Source organism: Danio rerio, chromosome 12 (genome assembly GCF_049306965.1).
Source record: "Danio rerio strain Tuebingen ecotype United States chromosome 12, GRCz12tu, whole genome shotgun sequence".
In the NCBI taxonomy this organism is placed as follows: Eukaryota; Metazoa; Chordata; class Actinopteri; order Cypriniformes; family Danionidae; genus Danio; species Danio rerio.
This window is the reverse complement of record NC_133187.1, coordinates 29,732,249-29,748,730: the sequence shown is the minus strand read 5'-3', so window position 1 is coordinate 29,748,730 and position 16,482 is coordinate 29,732,249. Positions and strand designations below refer to the sequence as shown.

At 36.6% G+C, this 16,482-nt stretch overlaps 1 protein-coding gene across 1 annotated transcript in view; it reads right to left on the bottom strand.

Annotated features, from left to right (window-relative positions):
• The window catches only part of cacna1g (calcium channel, voltage-dependent, T type, alpha 1G subunit), a 403,764-nt gene that overhangs the window by 198,692 nt on the left and 188,590 nt on the right, over window positions 1-16,482 (bottom strand). Inside the window, exon 5 of the mRNA XM_073918537.1 lies at window positions 8,014-8,111. Coding sequence (XP_073774638.1) covers window positions 8,014-8,111 — 98 coding nt within the window. The remainder of the gene's footprint in view (window positions 1-8,013; window positions 8,112-16,482) is intronic.

The following is a 16,482-nucleotide window of genomic DNA, read 5'->3' as shown; positions in this document are numbered from 1 at the left end:
TTTCATACAAATCCTGCTCCTTTTACAGTAAAATACTGTTTCTTTTCATTACAGCTAAACACTGGCTATTTTATAGTTATTTACTGCATAATCTACGGTAAGGGTTAACAGTGTACCCAGAACACAAAGACAAAGAGGAAAACACAGGGGTAGAGGACAGACGAGGACTGACGTGACTCTGGAAAAAGTAAAAAGCTTAATCATTCCATATTGTTGTTGTTAATAATAATGATAACAACACACATCAGTAGTAGCAGTATTTTTGTTTTTAAAAATGCATAAATATGATGCAGATATACTAGTGGTCAGTCTGTCAACATACTGTACTGTATAGCACTTTAGGACACTCTTGAAGAAGTTTTCCTGGATAAAAATAAATAAAATGTTAAACATCTTAACCGGTGTCTATTTTTGAGAATTTTCTGAAAAAATGACTAAACCAAATAAAATTGTCTGTAGCTCTTGAACCTTGTGGTATACGTTCACAGTCTGGTAGACCAGACATTTGCTTGTTTGTTGCCCAAGCGGTATAATAACTATGACTATAATATAATGACTCAAAGTAGTATAGCAACAAGAGTAAACCAAGGTAAAATATAAGTGAAAGAGTAAAAAAAAAAAAAAAAATCAATAAAATGTAACAATAAAATAATAAAAAATAGCTAAACTGCACTGCAGGTGTCCAAACTCGCAGACCTTACCAAATCCCATCCCCCTCTTCTATCTTCTCTTCCTGTCAACTAATACATTATTATCATAATATAATATAATATAATATAATATAATATAATATAATATAATATAATATAATATAATATAATATAATATAATATAATCCAAAAGTGTGGTCAGAATACAGACAAATGGTCAATACAGGCGGCAATACAACATAAACAGTAAAATTAAGCGAAGGTCAAAAACACTGCAAGGCAAGATGAGGAAAACACTTAGTAATGCTCACTTACAGATCACAAGACCCAGCAAAGTGTGTGTGAATGAGGTGTCTTTATAGTCAATCAGTATAGTAATCAGTCTATCATGAGCTGCCAACTGTGTGTGTGTAATCAGGGGGAATCGGGAACTGGTGTGTATAAGGTGCATAATGGGAGTTGTAGTTCATTAAAGTGGCATATGTGTAGCTACCCAGCAATCTGCACAGGTTAGACCGCTGGTGATCATGACACTAATATTATAATGATATCTCTATGGCTATTTAAACAGGCAGGTAATAAGCCACTAGATAACAATTAAAATTGTTTCTTAAACTAACGTTTTACCATACAGTATAGCACTATTTATGTAATATATTATTTAAATTATGTTAAGAAGAGAGAGAAGTAGGGCATAAAGGAGGAACATGACTTTTAAAATATCAGTTTTAAGGGTTTTCTTTTAAACAGTCAATATAAAATGAACAACAATAAAATAATGGCAAACAAAGCATGCATGTGATGTTCAATATAATATAAATACATTTTAGGTAAGTTGTGAAAAGTGTGAAGAAATGTGAATGAGAAATTCTGGGTCATTTATTTTAAAGTAATACTGTACAAAAACGTTTTGGTTTCCACCCAGACTGTCTAAAGATTGATGATTAGGATCAACAAAACTCTCTGTCCCCCATTTCTACCAGTGATGTTCTGCAGCAGACAAGCCACAGATAAAATAATCCCAATGTGTGTGTGGCTCTTGAATAATGAATGAGCCTATCTGCTACCACTTCACGCCACATCCCCCGGTCTCTGATTTGGACAGGTATTAATTAGTTAATAATAATAATAGGAATGGATGCAGCTCTTGTCTTCTAAATGAAATTGAATTGAGCCATTTATGAACCCCTAGGCCTAAAGTGAATAACATGGGCTGCATCCAAAAGCGCTCACTTGTTCACTCATTCACTAATCCCTGTATAGTGTTTGGCAGATGAGTAGACTCAGAAATGGAAAGCATCAGGAAAGAGGAAAATAAAATGAAATGAGTGAGCAAATTTGTACAGTGATGTAAATTGCGAGTCTACCGTAGACAATTTTGTCATGAAATGTTCACTTCCTTATCTCTAATATGGCCTGTTTGGTTTATGAATTAAATGTCACTGTTTATATGTCTGATTTTTTGTATTATTTGATTCTTATTTATTTTAATTATACTTTAAAATAAAATAAAAACTTAACATTTTTCCAATAATATAATATAATATAATATAATATAATATAATATAATATAATATAATATAATATAATATAATATAATATAATATAATATAATATAATAAAAATATACACTACAGGGCTGTTGAATACTTGGTTCTGTTAGGATGATTGACATTATCATTATTAGGGGCCAAGCACCGTTTTTGTTTCTTCCGTTTCTTCCGCCGGATTTGAATGGCAGCCCATATAGGCGTATGCGGGAAAGTTGTATAATTTGGCACAATGATAGAGGACAGTATTAACATTAATCAGACCAAACATGAAGTCTCAAAATCAAACTCTCTAGCGCCACCACTTGTCCAAACATTCACGTACGTTTATTATGATAACTTTTGAACCTAATGGGCTAAAATCAAAATTCTTTTTTCCTCTGATTCCTTGGCTCAGTCAAATTCAAACGCACACTATGACGTCTTTGATCTGTGACGTATTTGATCGAACTCGTCCTAGGCCGTTTCTCCGACTTTCACCAAAATTGAATCACATGATCTACAGACCATGCAAACCAAAACTTATGGAATTCAAGTTGATTTGACCAACCGTTTTTGTTTAACTTGCGATCAAATTTAACGAAGAACTTGCGAAAATGGACTTGAGAAGATATCTCCGTAACGCATTCACCAATTAACACCAAACTTGGTGTGTGTTATGACAACTAGGGTCTGAGGTTATATCCGGAGTTTCGGCACACTGCCCCCTAGTGGTCCGGAGTTACAAAAAACTTGCTTTTTTGGTTTATAACGCCTCAACCTTTCATCCGAAATTCATAAAACTGGTCTCATTACATCCGCCAGAGCATGTCGAGCCGAGTGATGTCTGATTTTTACAGGTCAGCCATTTTGGCCATCAACCATTTCGATTTTTGGTCAAAAATGCTATATTTTACCAACACATTCACATATCATTACAAAACATGGTATGCATCTTCAACCCCATGCCCTGAAAGTCCTTAAAAACTTCTGGAGCAGCGCCACCTTTTGGTCAAAAGTGCTTGGCCCCTTAATTGCTGCTTGCAGCTATATTAATAATTATTATCATATTTTTAATTTTATTTTATTTTTTTTTTCAAGAAACTGCAGAGCTAAAGTAATTTAAGCAGGCCTAACAGATAATGTATCACATCAATGGATGAATTCAGTTCTCACAGAATCTTACAGTATTCCACAGTAAAAATAAAAAATCTAATTAAAAGTCTTTGGATGAGACATGAGAAACTAGTCCTACACATTCAATAAAAGGATTGCTGCTGCTTGTTCAAACTGCCCACTTAAAATGAGCTGAAACAACACAATCCTTGTAGTTTCTTTAGCCAATTTATTTGGTTTGTGTTCAGTCCACTAACGTTTGTAAACCATTAAGTTAACTTAAGTGTTTTGGGACAACAAGAAGTAATTGTTTTGGTCCAACTACCTTGCTATTTGCGTGGAATTGAATTAAAAGAGGGAAAAGTTGGCAAGAAAGGGGTCAATCTTGGGTGTTTAAAGTTAATAGAAAGACTTGATACAGTTTAATATTGACTTTATTTTGAAGATTTTCATGTAATGCTTTGAGTTTATAGATTACTACCTTGCAGAAGCACTCATGCTTGGGGTGTTGATAGCTTAATTAGGAAAAATGCACTTTATTGCTTTTCTCTGTGAGAAATAAACTGTCCTTAAATTAGTTTTGAGATTCAGTCTCAATCAACTGTACATGTAACTGGTGAAAAATGCTTCAAATGTTTCTTTTAGTTCATTAAGAATAACTTAAAATAAAACCAAGAAACTTTGAAATGTATGGCAGAAATAAGACATACATGACATTATCAGACCTTTGAATTTAGGTTAAACAAAAATACAAATGTATTTAAACTTTTATTTGATAGAATCATGTTGGACTAACTCAATTGCATTTAATTGTTTGAATATATATTTTTAAGTTAGTGCTTAACAAATGTATTGGATGGAAATCCTGTTCTAAATTAATTTGAGTGCATCCAATAATGAATCTTTTTGAGTGCACCTAGGACGGGTTTTAGGACAAAAACCTGACCAATGTCCTGAAAAACCACACCTAAAGACATTGTTCAGATGTGTTGCAACTAATAAAACAGAACAATTTAATCTTGTTCACTAATTTTTTTAGAAAATGTTATTCCTCAGGTCTAATTTTTTTCTAATGGGTCAGTGTCAATTGCCCCTTAATCCCTACATAAAAAAATAACTATCAACCGAACCTACACAAATGTATGATCAAGTTCTTATTTGCTCTGGGTTTTCAGTTAGGTACTGTAACTGACTCCTAACAGAACCCTAGCTTAAATTATGAATGGAAAATCACAACTTCCAGTGTTCATATCAACCATGTTTCTTCTTCTTCTTCAGTTCTTTTGCCTCCTCACTTTAGTTTTTGGGAAACAACCCTTCAAAAGCAGATTGGATTGTGGTAATAAGTAAGTAAAGAAATGTATGGAATCTAGTAATTCTCAAAAATCAGACACAAATTTAAAATGGCAAGCACCCAATATAGGACACTAAACAGTGTATAGAGAGCAGTTTTAAACTTAATCATGACCAGTTCTAGTCATGTAGCATGGGAGAAGTTTGTCAGTCAGACTGATAGACGTGCTGAACCATATCCAGAGGGTTGAGAAGTGAACAAGACCCCACACAAATTACCCTCACCAAAACCTCAACTGGGCTAGTCAAAACATTCCAGCTAAATGCTACCATTGTCCAATATACATTTTACTAGTCTCCACAAATAGGGACATCAAGCAGAATTGTCCAGACATGGTTCCTCATGAAATAAGAGCCGTGGGGGAACCGCGGGCATCTCCTTGGCACAGAGGGTGATTAAAACATCCGGTATATAAATATGTGGCCAATGAAATATCATCACTCTGCCTTAGAGAAAGAGAGAGAGTGTGTGTATGTGTGTGAGCTCATATCTATTATTCTTTTTTACTCCGTGTGTGCATGTGCATGCGTGTGAGTGTGTGTGTGTGTGTGTGTGTGTGTGTGTGTGTGTGTGTGTGTGTGTGTGTGTGTGTGTGTGTGTGTGTGTGTGTGTGTGTGTAAAGAGAAAAGCCGTAAAAACCACTCAAGAGGAAAATGATCTATAAATCTAAAGTCGCTAAAATGGCATAACCTCTGGTGTATGACTGAGGCCAGGCTACATTTCTCTTTCAAATGCTGATTAAATTACATTAATTGACCACAGTGCTTAAATAATGCAATTCAACAGAACATTCTGAATTCAATAAACTCTTTGATTGAATGTGGGGAATTAATCAATTGAATTAAGTTCTGTCTTCCCATTTTCTACAACACAGTGATACAGTTGTACCTTAATTGAACATTCAATTAATGTCAAAAAAGTAAACACCGAAAAGCATTTAAGTACTCTTCCAAAACAATATGTGCATATTTTGAAATAAAGCATCTTGTTTCTACAGATACAACCAACAATTTTACTTTTTCGCTGCATTTTTTATTTGATTGCATCATTTACAAAGCTTCATTGGAGTGTATGTATTTTTCAATTTTCTCATTAAAGCCATTAAGTACAGAGGCTTGTCCCGATTTGTCTGATACCATATAGTTCTTGGCATCAAGTAAAAGCTGGTATTGATGATTCACCATGTGTCTGGTTGGTTTTGTTCATGGCTTAAACACATTATCAATGACTTCTTTAAAATTCCCATGACAAAAATACTTCTAAAATTGCTGGAGAAGCATTCTAATGTGAAGTGTTACTAAAACGTCACTACTCTAATGTTAATTTGGTTTTAATTACCTTTGAAAATATTTCTGATGTATCTTAAAATATGGGGCTCTTTTTTAAGGATCTAGGCTAGTCTAAAGTGCATGGTGCAAAAGCATTAAGGTCATGTCCAAATCCACTTTTGCTATTTTAAGGACGGAAGAATATGCTCTGTGTCACAGCGTATGGTCTAGCACAGGGATAACCAAACTTGTTCCTGGAGATCCGGTTTCCTGCATATTTTAGCTCCAACCCTAATCAAAAACACCTGAACAAGCTAATCAAGAGCTGCATCCCAAATCGCATACTTATGCACTATTCTACGCCATTTTGTATTATAAATAGTGTAAGTAGTGTGTTCACACTGAAAACTCTAAAAATAGTAAGTGCACTTTAATTACCCGGATGATGCACTCATTCAGCCGCTAAAATGAAGTGTGGAATGATGGACACTTCACGCACTCAACGACCGCAGGTTTGCTTATGTAGCGGAAGGGGCGGAGCTATCGGACGCACATGTTGGATAACTTTATTTATTTTGGATGGTGAAAGCTAAATTCTCCTATGAGAGTGATTATAGCGCCTCCCGATGGTAAATGCGGCAATACTCACGGCAGGTATTACTTGATAATTCTGTTGTTTATTTCACTGATTTGGCATCCGTCAAACGTCATCAGGGAAACGGTTTGAATTTTCGCTAAGTAAAAAAACATTATTGTGCCACTTGGGACACCACTACATACATATACTATCCTGTTGAGTGTGTAAGTGCATAAGTACATAGTGCATGAGTGCATAGTGTATAGTGTGCCATTTGGGACACAGTCTTACAAGGTATACTTGAAACTGGTCCTCCAGGAACGAGATTGGTGACCCCTGGTCTAACAGGATTCTGCTTACTCTCTTAATGAGTTTTGGGTGTGTTTTGAGAATAATGTGCATTAAACCAATTAGAGACTCACCTCCCATTCCCTTTAAGAGTCAATTATGTTGCTCCATAAGGCATTTGCTATTTACATGGTGGACATTGTAGGTGGAAAAACTGAACACTTCACTAGTAAGAAAACGGATAAACAGACCATCTGCAGCACAAGGATAAAGAACGAGCCTCCTCCATCCAGCCTCTTTAATTTCTCTTTACTTTACTTTTACTGTACAACAATGTTGTACGCATTTTGACTGAAGACATCCATTAGCCAGCATATTTAATTTGTTAACCACCAAGATTTATTCCAAAACTATTTCTAAATTCAGTTCTAGGCACACAAATAAATGAAAAATAATGAGGAAGTGTGATAAAAAACGTATATATCCAAACACACGTCCTGTTATTATGCACCATATCTCCAAAAACTTGACAGATGGACAAATCTAAACTCGTCTTTATTAAAACAAATATAAATTTGCATATAATAAATAATACTACAACTAATATTAGTCATAACAACATTTTTCAAAAGCAAAATGTTACGAATAAACTGAAAAAGTCCCCCAGAGATGAAGAAGATATAGAGGCAGTGTTTTTTATATTTATGTAGAAAATAATATTTTTAAATAATTTTTGTTTTCATATGTAAAGATATTTGTGTGTTGCTGTACATCCTGTGTGCTTTAAGCAATGTGCAAGGATTGTGACCTACATAGGTGTACAACTAACGCACTCTGCACTGGACTTTAGACCTGATTTCAGTTGGTCAACAGCATGGTCTATTTCAGTTCCTCAAAATAGCAATGCAACAACAATGCGCCTTAACACACCTCCTTTCTAGACCGGCAGGCCCATGAGTCCACAAAGTGGTGCAAATGTATTTGCTATTTTTGTACAAAAACGTGAAAATATGGGTTGCGCTGGCCTCAAAATAGCAACAAAATATGTCTTGCTCTTTATTGCGCTGGGTGTATGATAAGGTCTTTGGTTTTATTTCACTCTTTTCACTCTATTGTAAAATAAATGCAGTATATATGAAGTAGTGCATATTATAGACTGAAATATGCAATATTTTTTACAGTATATAGTGTGCAAGCACATTTCAAACAAGTTTACAGTTATTATACTCACTGGGAACTCGGTTGATAGCCCGAAGAGGTCGAAGTACTCTGACTGTTCGGACCGCAGAGAAACTAACATTCTGCAGGTTGAGAGAATATTCCAGCATCCTGTAAACACACAAATTAATAAAAAAAAAAACATTAATAATAAATAAAAAAACAAGAGACTTCAATATATGCATCCACTAATGAAGGCACATTATCCCATGCTTGAAGTTCATCTGTTAATTAATTCACACATTGGATTTTATTGGGATTTTCAACATCACCTGAAGGCATAAACTGATTTGATTTTCAAGTTGATGAATACCCTTCATATTTTTCCCTTACTATAGCAGCACAACATAAAAAAGCAGGAATATTTTTAAATAGAAACTCTGCCAGTCCAGACATATTAGTGCTGTATCGCCATACTGTAGATCAATGGAAAGTCACCACTATTCATCAAACAATTACACTGAATCGTTTTCAATTAGGTCAAAGAGAGGTGGAAGAAAGGCTAATGTAGATCTTTCGCAAACAAACACATCCACAGCTGCTCCGCACATGTGAACTTCGCAGTGAGGCACATGAAAGAATTGCATGTTTTTGTAAAAAATAAACAAAGTGTGTGTCTCTATGTGCCTGTGAGCCTGCAACCGTGTAATTGCAAACCCAATAACTGTTTCTGGCCATGCAACAACTTTAAAAAACATGTACAAAAAAATTCACATGATTACACAAACCATCAAGATAATAAGCAAAGCTGATGTTGATAAGCATACCCAAATGCTAATGAGGGTTCTCACAGACACGTGACCAGCTTAGATTAAAGCTGCGTGATCGGGGTGTTTCTCCGTCCTCAAATATGGATCGAGTGAACTCGGTGACGTGCAAACAGTGCGAGCCCCATTAGCCAAGCAGGGCAGTGAGGAAATATCTTCTGACTTTGTTGCTCCTGAAATGTGCAGAACAGCTTTGAAGGCACTGATTGGCTTTGATGGAAACCAGCTGGCGACTGGACTGCAAAAATAATAACAGTGGTGACTAAGAGTAAAATTTGAAGGAATGGGAATGAGGAAAACACGAAACTATCAAAAGAGAAGAGGAACACAGGAAGCGGATGGATTTGAGCGAGAGAGAAAGATGTTGACTACAAGGACGAAACCCCAGTAAAGAAACGGAGACAGGACATGCGTGAGGACACTCCACAAAATGTCCCAGAAGGACGCAGGACGTGTCTAAACAAGGTGGACGTGTGTAAATGCGATCTCGTCAACAGCCTCTTGCACACATATGAATCACTAATATGGCCGTTCGTCATGAACCACAAACAAAAAGAAGTGTCAGGCCTGGGCGTTTGTCCAGTCAGCACCTAGACCACTCTTCAGTTATCTGTTTGTGTTCGCAAAGGCCATGGTGAAGGATGAAACACCTTCCCAGAATCGCTGTTTCTTGACAACATGGTCGCACAACAACAGCTCCATGCTGTGTATACAATGCCAGTTGCGAGGTCACTATAATAGAAAAAGCATGAGCAAGCCAAGGGTCTTAGATTCGAAACAAATGTGGCCTTCTATATCCATACGAAATCTGCTCGATTCGATCTCCGGCTGCACCCGAGAGGGCTTGCGTGCCATTGCGTCTTGTTTGAACAGCTCCGCAACAGACAATTGAAAGGACTGAAAGACATTTAAATTCCTGCAGCATTAGAAATACCAGCTCTTTTGGGACATACTCTTTCATACGTTATAAACCAGAGTTGTTCTGTATGATCAATGCAAGATTGGTTGGTTTGTGTAAAAAGGTTGCAGCGGAGAATATACGCTCTTTCAGATGCTTTATGTCTCTCTCTCTCCCCTCCGAGTCCCTTGTGGTCTTCAAAGCAGGCATTCTGGCTGCAGTTCAATCAGAGCTTGGTGTCTTCCACCACCTGGCAGGTTAATGAGGCGAGTTTCAGAGGAGGTTCACTTCCGAACAATCAGCTCTCCATTAAGATAGAGAAGGAAGATACCCTGAACAGCACACGCACATGTATTTTGTCCTCACTTTCCCTCAATCTGTCTGTGTAAACGAGATTCATCTAACTTCTGTTATCCTATTTCAGACCAGCTACAAGTACATTTGTAGAGCAATTTACACAAATAGAGGCTACAAAATGTTAGGAACAAACAAATGAGTTTGATTCCAGCCGTGTGTATGCATGTTACAATATATCTGTTACAAGATATCAGCACATCTGTTTTCAGCAGTGAACAATATTTTTCTTGAGCACAAAATGCTTTTATTATAATTATTTGATAAATCAACTTTCCATCATGAAGAATAGATTACATTTTAAATCAGAAAGCAATTATTTTAAATTGCAGCAATATTTTATTGTATTTTTAATCAAGTAAAAGATCATTGGAGAACATAATGGAAAATGTTTGCGAGTCCAAACTTTTGTCCAAACTTCAGGAAATGAATATGAATATTCTGCTCTAGTTTAGCTACATAAACTTTTGGAACATTTTCATGAGACTACCAACATTTAAATTGCCTCACAGCAATTGTGTCTTATTACAATATGCCTCTTATTAAAACAAACGCTGTACATCTTTCAATATTTAGTCTAAAATGTTGCTTTATTTATTTATTTATTTATTTATTTATTTATTTATTTATTTATTCATTCATTTATTTATTTATTTATTTATTTATTTATTTATATTTGGACTTTCATTTTAGTTGTCTTATATCTCTTTAGTTTTAATTCCGGGTGGTGCAGTAGGTAGCACTGTCACCTCACAGCAAGAAGGTTGCTAATTCGAGCCCCGGCTGGCTCAGTTGCCATTTCTGTGTGGAGTTTGCATGTTCTCCCCGTGTTCGCATGGGTTTCCTCCAGGTGCTCCGGTTTCCCCTACAAATCCAAAGACAAGCCCTATAGGGGAATTGGGTAAGCTAAATTGTCCATAGTGTATGAGTGTGAATGAGTGTGTATGGGTGTTTCTCAGTACTGGGTTGCAGCTGGAAGGGCATCCACTCCTTAAAACATATGCTGGATAAGTTGGTGGTGCGCTGTGGTGACCCCTGATTAATAAAGAAACAAAGCCAGAAAGAAAATTAATGTACGAATGAATGAATAATATAATGTAAAAATTTAATTTAATTTTGATCAGTCTATTTTAAAGTCGTGCACATTACATTTTTTTAACAGTTGTGCACATTACATCACCTGTGTTGAGAGTGTTCATCCTCTCATTCGGTATACACTTGTTTCTTTTGCTTGACAGGCCACAATAATTTTTGCCAGTCGTGCTGCTTCTTGATTCTAAGATCACATTTGCCCAAATATTGGTGCATCTTTATTGTTGAACACTTCCCTTTTTAGAAAAATACAATTTAAAAAATTTTAAACCAGCCAAAGTGGCTAGTGGGAGCAGCTGTCTTACCCGCCACAGCTGAAATCTACCTGCATTTGGCAGGTTGGCGGGTGTTAATTTCAAGCTCTGCGCGTTGTTAGTTTTCATTTTGAACTCACTCACAATATTAACATTATAGATCAAAAGCTATGAAATTTTCTTTTTGAATTTATGGATCTTGTCTAGGCCATACACAGAGACAGACAGATAGATACAAACACAATACTTCACTTCAGTTTTAGATATCTGTCTTGTAGTTTTGTATTTATTTCTCTCTCAACAAGCTCTCAGACACAATTGCTGTCAGGGGTGCTCTTCTGTTTTTATGGGACGGGACTGATTGATTTACTACGGTCGGAACAGGATAATCTGCCCCTAGCCTCAAATTCACAACAGAGAAATGACATGTTCCTTTCTCCTTTTCAAATAAGTGTTCTTCTAAACAATACCTCAACACCTAAGCCAAGAAAAAGCAAACCAAATGGCTTTTTAGGTTCCAGAACCAAAGTGAAAATGTCTGAGAGTGTTGTACTTCCTTTCCCACTGTTTTTAAGAGAAATACTGCCTTCCTTTCGGTCTTTCTTCTTTATTTTTCTTCTTGATTCTATATACAGTACACCATGTCAACACGGACCTACTCTGAAGCCCCACAGTAGCTTTACAGAATAATAATCATAATGGAAGCTAATGCACAGGTATAACTGGAGTGGATGAAGAGAAAACCAGATTTGCTCTGTGTGCCTCAGCTAAAGAGCAGTCCTCTGATGGGTCGAAAATAAATGAATGAGGGAGACCCGTAACTGGCTTTTTCCTTGAGGAAACGTTTGATAACCTTTGTTTGTAATGGTCTGTCCTTGTCTTGTCCTATCGACAAGGTCTAGGATTGCACATTATGTGTGTCAGCAGAAGGTCTGGAAACAGTCGAAGCGGCATCATTAAATCAAAAGCAGTGCTGGACATTTGGGCTCTCCTTTCCTTGACTAAATGAGGACAGCTTTTTGATTAAGAGTTGACCCTCTGCTATGATTTTGACTTACAAGCCATCTGACCAGTCATAAAGCTGATGGAATGTGATCCCCATTGCTACCTGGTGCTTTCTCTAACAAATAAACCATACAGTTAACAATGGTAGACTTAAATTTGAGCATTTAGGAGCTTTCACACCAGGTAGTTATACGAACTTGCCAGAAAGGTACAGGAACTAATTCCCACCAGACTTTTTCTGGTTGTATTTGCACTCCCACTGGGCACAGCATGAAGCATTGCATGCAACTGGAGGATTAATCGAGAACTACAGTATGGATTCAGTGCTATGCGTTTCACGATAACAGAGATGTAATGCAGGTTATGCAATTAAAAGCAAAAGAGAACTAAAGCACCTACTGTATGAAAACTAGTCTTTCATATCATAGAAGCTGAGAAAAAAAACAATGTCATATTAAAAAGTAACCAGTACTGTAGATTTAGTCAACATTAGCTTCAAAAATGCGAATTGACTTTAAGCGCAAAATGTAAAATCGCATAAAAGACATGCGAATAAAGCAGTTTCCATTCAATGGGTCAAAGCAAACAAAATCATCCCTTCCTGATTAATTGGCACCAAATATCAACAGTAAAAACAGAATTTGTTGTAGTTGGAGAAGCTGCGTGGATCTGTTCTTCATTTAATAAATGACTCAGAAGCCAATCCTGACACAAAGTAAACGCGCTTTGGCGTTTAAAGGCCTGAGACTCTTTTGATTCTGGAGAAAATTGATTATATAATATCACTAATACTGAAATGGTTGAGGTATTTTAGAATTACCAAAACAACATTTCAGATGTTTTACAGTGTGATCAGCAGCTAGTTTTGCCCATTCACACATTTTTTCATCACATGATCTCTTACAACAAAATAAAAAAAATCTGACATGACTTTATGCGCATACTGGAATTTGTTCAGTAAAAGTGTTTCCATCATAGTTTATGCACATCTTTTCTCATCGAATAAAAAATGTATTAAAAAATGTATCCTACTCAGTTATGTGCATATGTTTTGTATGCGCATTTTCTAAATTTATGTGCATCTTGGCGTTTCCATCAACAGTTTTTTTTATGCGCATATCCAAAATGCGCATAAAAAAGCAGGATAGAAACGTAGCGGTACGGTACGATTTGGTGAGCTTTTAAGGCCATTTCCACTGTCAAAAGGCGTACCGAACCGTACCAGTTTTCCGGCACCCTTTCGAAAGGATACCAAACACAAGAAAGGGTACCAAAAGGCAGAGCTAGATGCGCAGCTGAACGCTATTGGTTTACAGAGATCCGGCATTCACTTACGCAACAAGCCAGAATGAAAACAAAAAAGCCGCCATGTTTAAAATACACTGCTGAGAGATCTTTTACAGCGTAAATATATAAACATATAATAATGAGCCTTATCGTCGTCTTGATGAACAGCCAGAATCCCAAAAAGAAGAGCAGATTTACTCTGTGCAACTTAGTTTTTTATGAGCCAGTCTGAAGCGCGAGCTGTTTCTCTTTCTTCATTGCGCAAGCGGTTTTGCTTTCTTGCTTGTGCTCGCAGCACGTCTATATCTGAAATAACAAACTTCTTGAGCTCATGATAATAACGTGCACTTGATTGTCAAAGTACTTTTGAAACCCAATCCTGTCAGAAACTGACAAACGCGAAAGTGAAGCGCGAAAAAAAGAAGCTAGAAAAAAAAAAATCACATTATTTTTTCAGCAAACGTGAACAAACTGCCATGTTTAACCATTATCATCAAATTTTAGACTATTATGAACTCAGAATGATAGAATGACTCTCTAACAGAGGCTACATGTGCTGCTGAAGATTACAGACACAGATGAGAGGTTTTCACTGACTGCGTGCTATGTTTTGTGTTGTTTTTGAACCTAAATAATGACTAAATGTATGCTGTAGTTCTTCTGTAGGTGGTAACACATCAGAGACTGTAAGGGGCTGTATGTGTTCATATATGTTGCATTTATTTATGTACTTATTTAATATAATTAAAGACATTACAGTAAGCTATTTCGTCATTGATCTGCAGTTACAATCAAATCCTGCTCGTAGAAAAGTTAGTAATAAACATTTATACAGAAGTATTTATGTGTATAAAGCGTCTGTTTTGTGAGAAGTGCTTCTCATATGATATGTGAGCGACCTATAAAGCTTTACAGTAGAAATTTTCTCGAGCAAAAATGACGTCGACTGAAACTTTCTGTCATACACCACATCTACCAAAAGGGTACCCTTGGTAGTGGAAACGCAAGCCTGATAAAGGTGACCTGAACTGACCAGAACCGCACCGTACCATTAGTACCAACGATGTTGGGATTTAAATAAATATAATTAAAAGATAATCTAATGGAATACATTCAATCTCACTCAATAATCGTCGGCTTTGGACACCACAGTGTTATGAACTGCCAATTACATATTGTAAAATAATTCTTTCAAAAAATAAAAACCTGAAATTTACTCAAATTCAGTTGTTTCAAATTTACAACATGTGCTTTTTTTGTGTGGAAAAGGGGCTACTGTTGAAATTCTTCTGAGCCATAAAATTGAGGTATACTAAAGCCTCATTTTCCACTACAAATGGTTTGCAGCGGCAAAGCGACAAGCATATTAATGGCGAGTGAGCGACTTCCAGTGACCTCCGTTTCCACGAGCGAGGTGGGCATGTCGAGCGACACGATAAAGATGAGAATCCTTCAACTTTATGCAGATGAAGAGCGACTTTCTTATGTGACAGCCTATAGGAGCACCAGTAGAGCTCACGTGATCCTCTGTCAGCTCGCTCAGAGGCTGGTTGCATTCTCTGTGCTCAGACCTGCGTTTTCGCCACCCAGAGTGACAGGCAGCTATAAAGTTGCTGCTAGTATGAATGAGGCTTGAATCAAAGCTTTTAAAATTTACTAAATAAATAAATAATTAAATATTACTTGGACAGTAAGCAAGTAAATTATATTTAGGATGTATTATTGCATTAGTACTATTTCATCAATAAGAAGTCCAGTAAAAACACATATTTTACTTTACTGTCCTTTACTTTGCCTTTAAGTTAGCAAATGACTCTCAACCTGATGAATGTGTGGGAAGGATTCAGCCATCTGCCACTACCTGTGAATGACTGCTTAATGGCTTATACATATATGAGATGAAGAACTCCTAAGATGAGAGTGCTGGATGCTGTCCAGTGTCATCAACAGCCTCCTGGCCAAATGGCATTCCTTAAACTCTTGTACCCAAGCATGGAATCCTTATTCAGACCTTTGTAGACTCCATTAGCACAGCGGATTCGGGTCATGGCCCAATCAGGAGCTTTTTCTTGGGTTTAATTATAAGAAGACTTGGCTCTAAATTATGTTTTGGTTGCTAGTTAGAAAGCAAAGTTAGCTTTAGTTGTGGCAGAAGGTTTTGTGTGGTGGCTAAAGAGGTCCGACAGAGCATGTTCTGGTGACAGTCACAGTGAAGGCAGTAACTGTCAGCTTTCTTGACATGAATGATGGCAATTATGCTGACAGGGTGTGCTAGCCTTAGTACTATTGACTTGACCAGAAACTGACAGCTGTCTACATGAAACAGAATACATGTCAGGTCAAACAACCTGGAAGGTAGTCAATTATTAACATTTTCTCACCAATACATTCATCTAAAAAAGGCCACTAGAGGATAAATAAAAAATATTGTAACACAAAAATGTTAGAAAAAAACTTCAAATAACCCTTTTTAAAAAAAACTATTAGTATTATGTCACTCATTCACATAATGCTTGCTTGGTTTAACCTAAGATGAGAGATTTTCAGAGAAGTTTAGAGACTTGCAATGCTTCCAGGCAAACTGTCAAAGTCTTCACTCCCTCTACATCAGGAAACTCCCAGGTCAAAGAAACACCATAGTGGGGAAGGGGAGGAGGAAATAGGAAGAGAAAAGGAAAAGAAAAAGAACCAGGACGTAAATGTGAAGTAAGGGGGAAGTAACAGTGAATGTGAATAAGACAGATGGGTGAACGAGAAGGTTAAAATAGGACAAAGTGTGAGAGCAGAGAATGGGAAACTGGTTGAGCATGTTGAAATTAACAAGG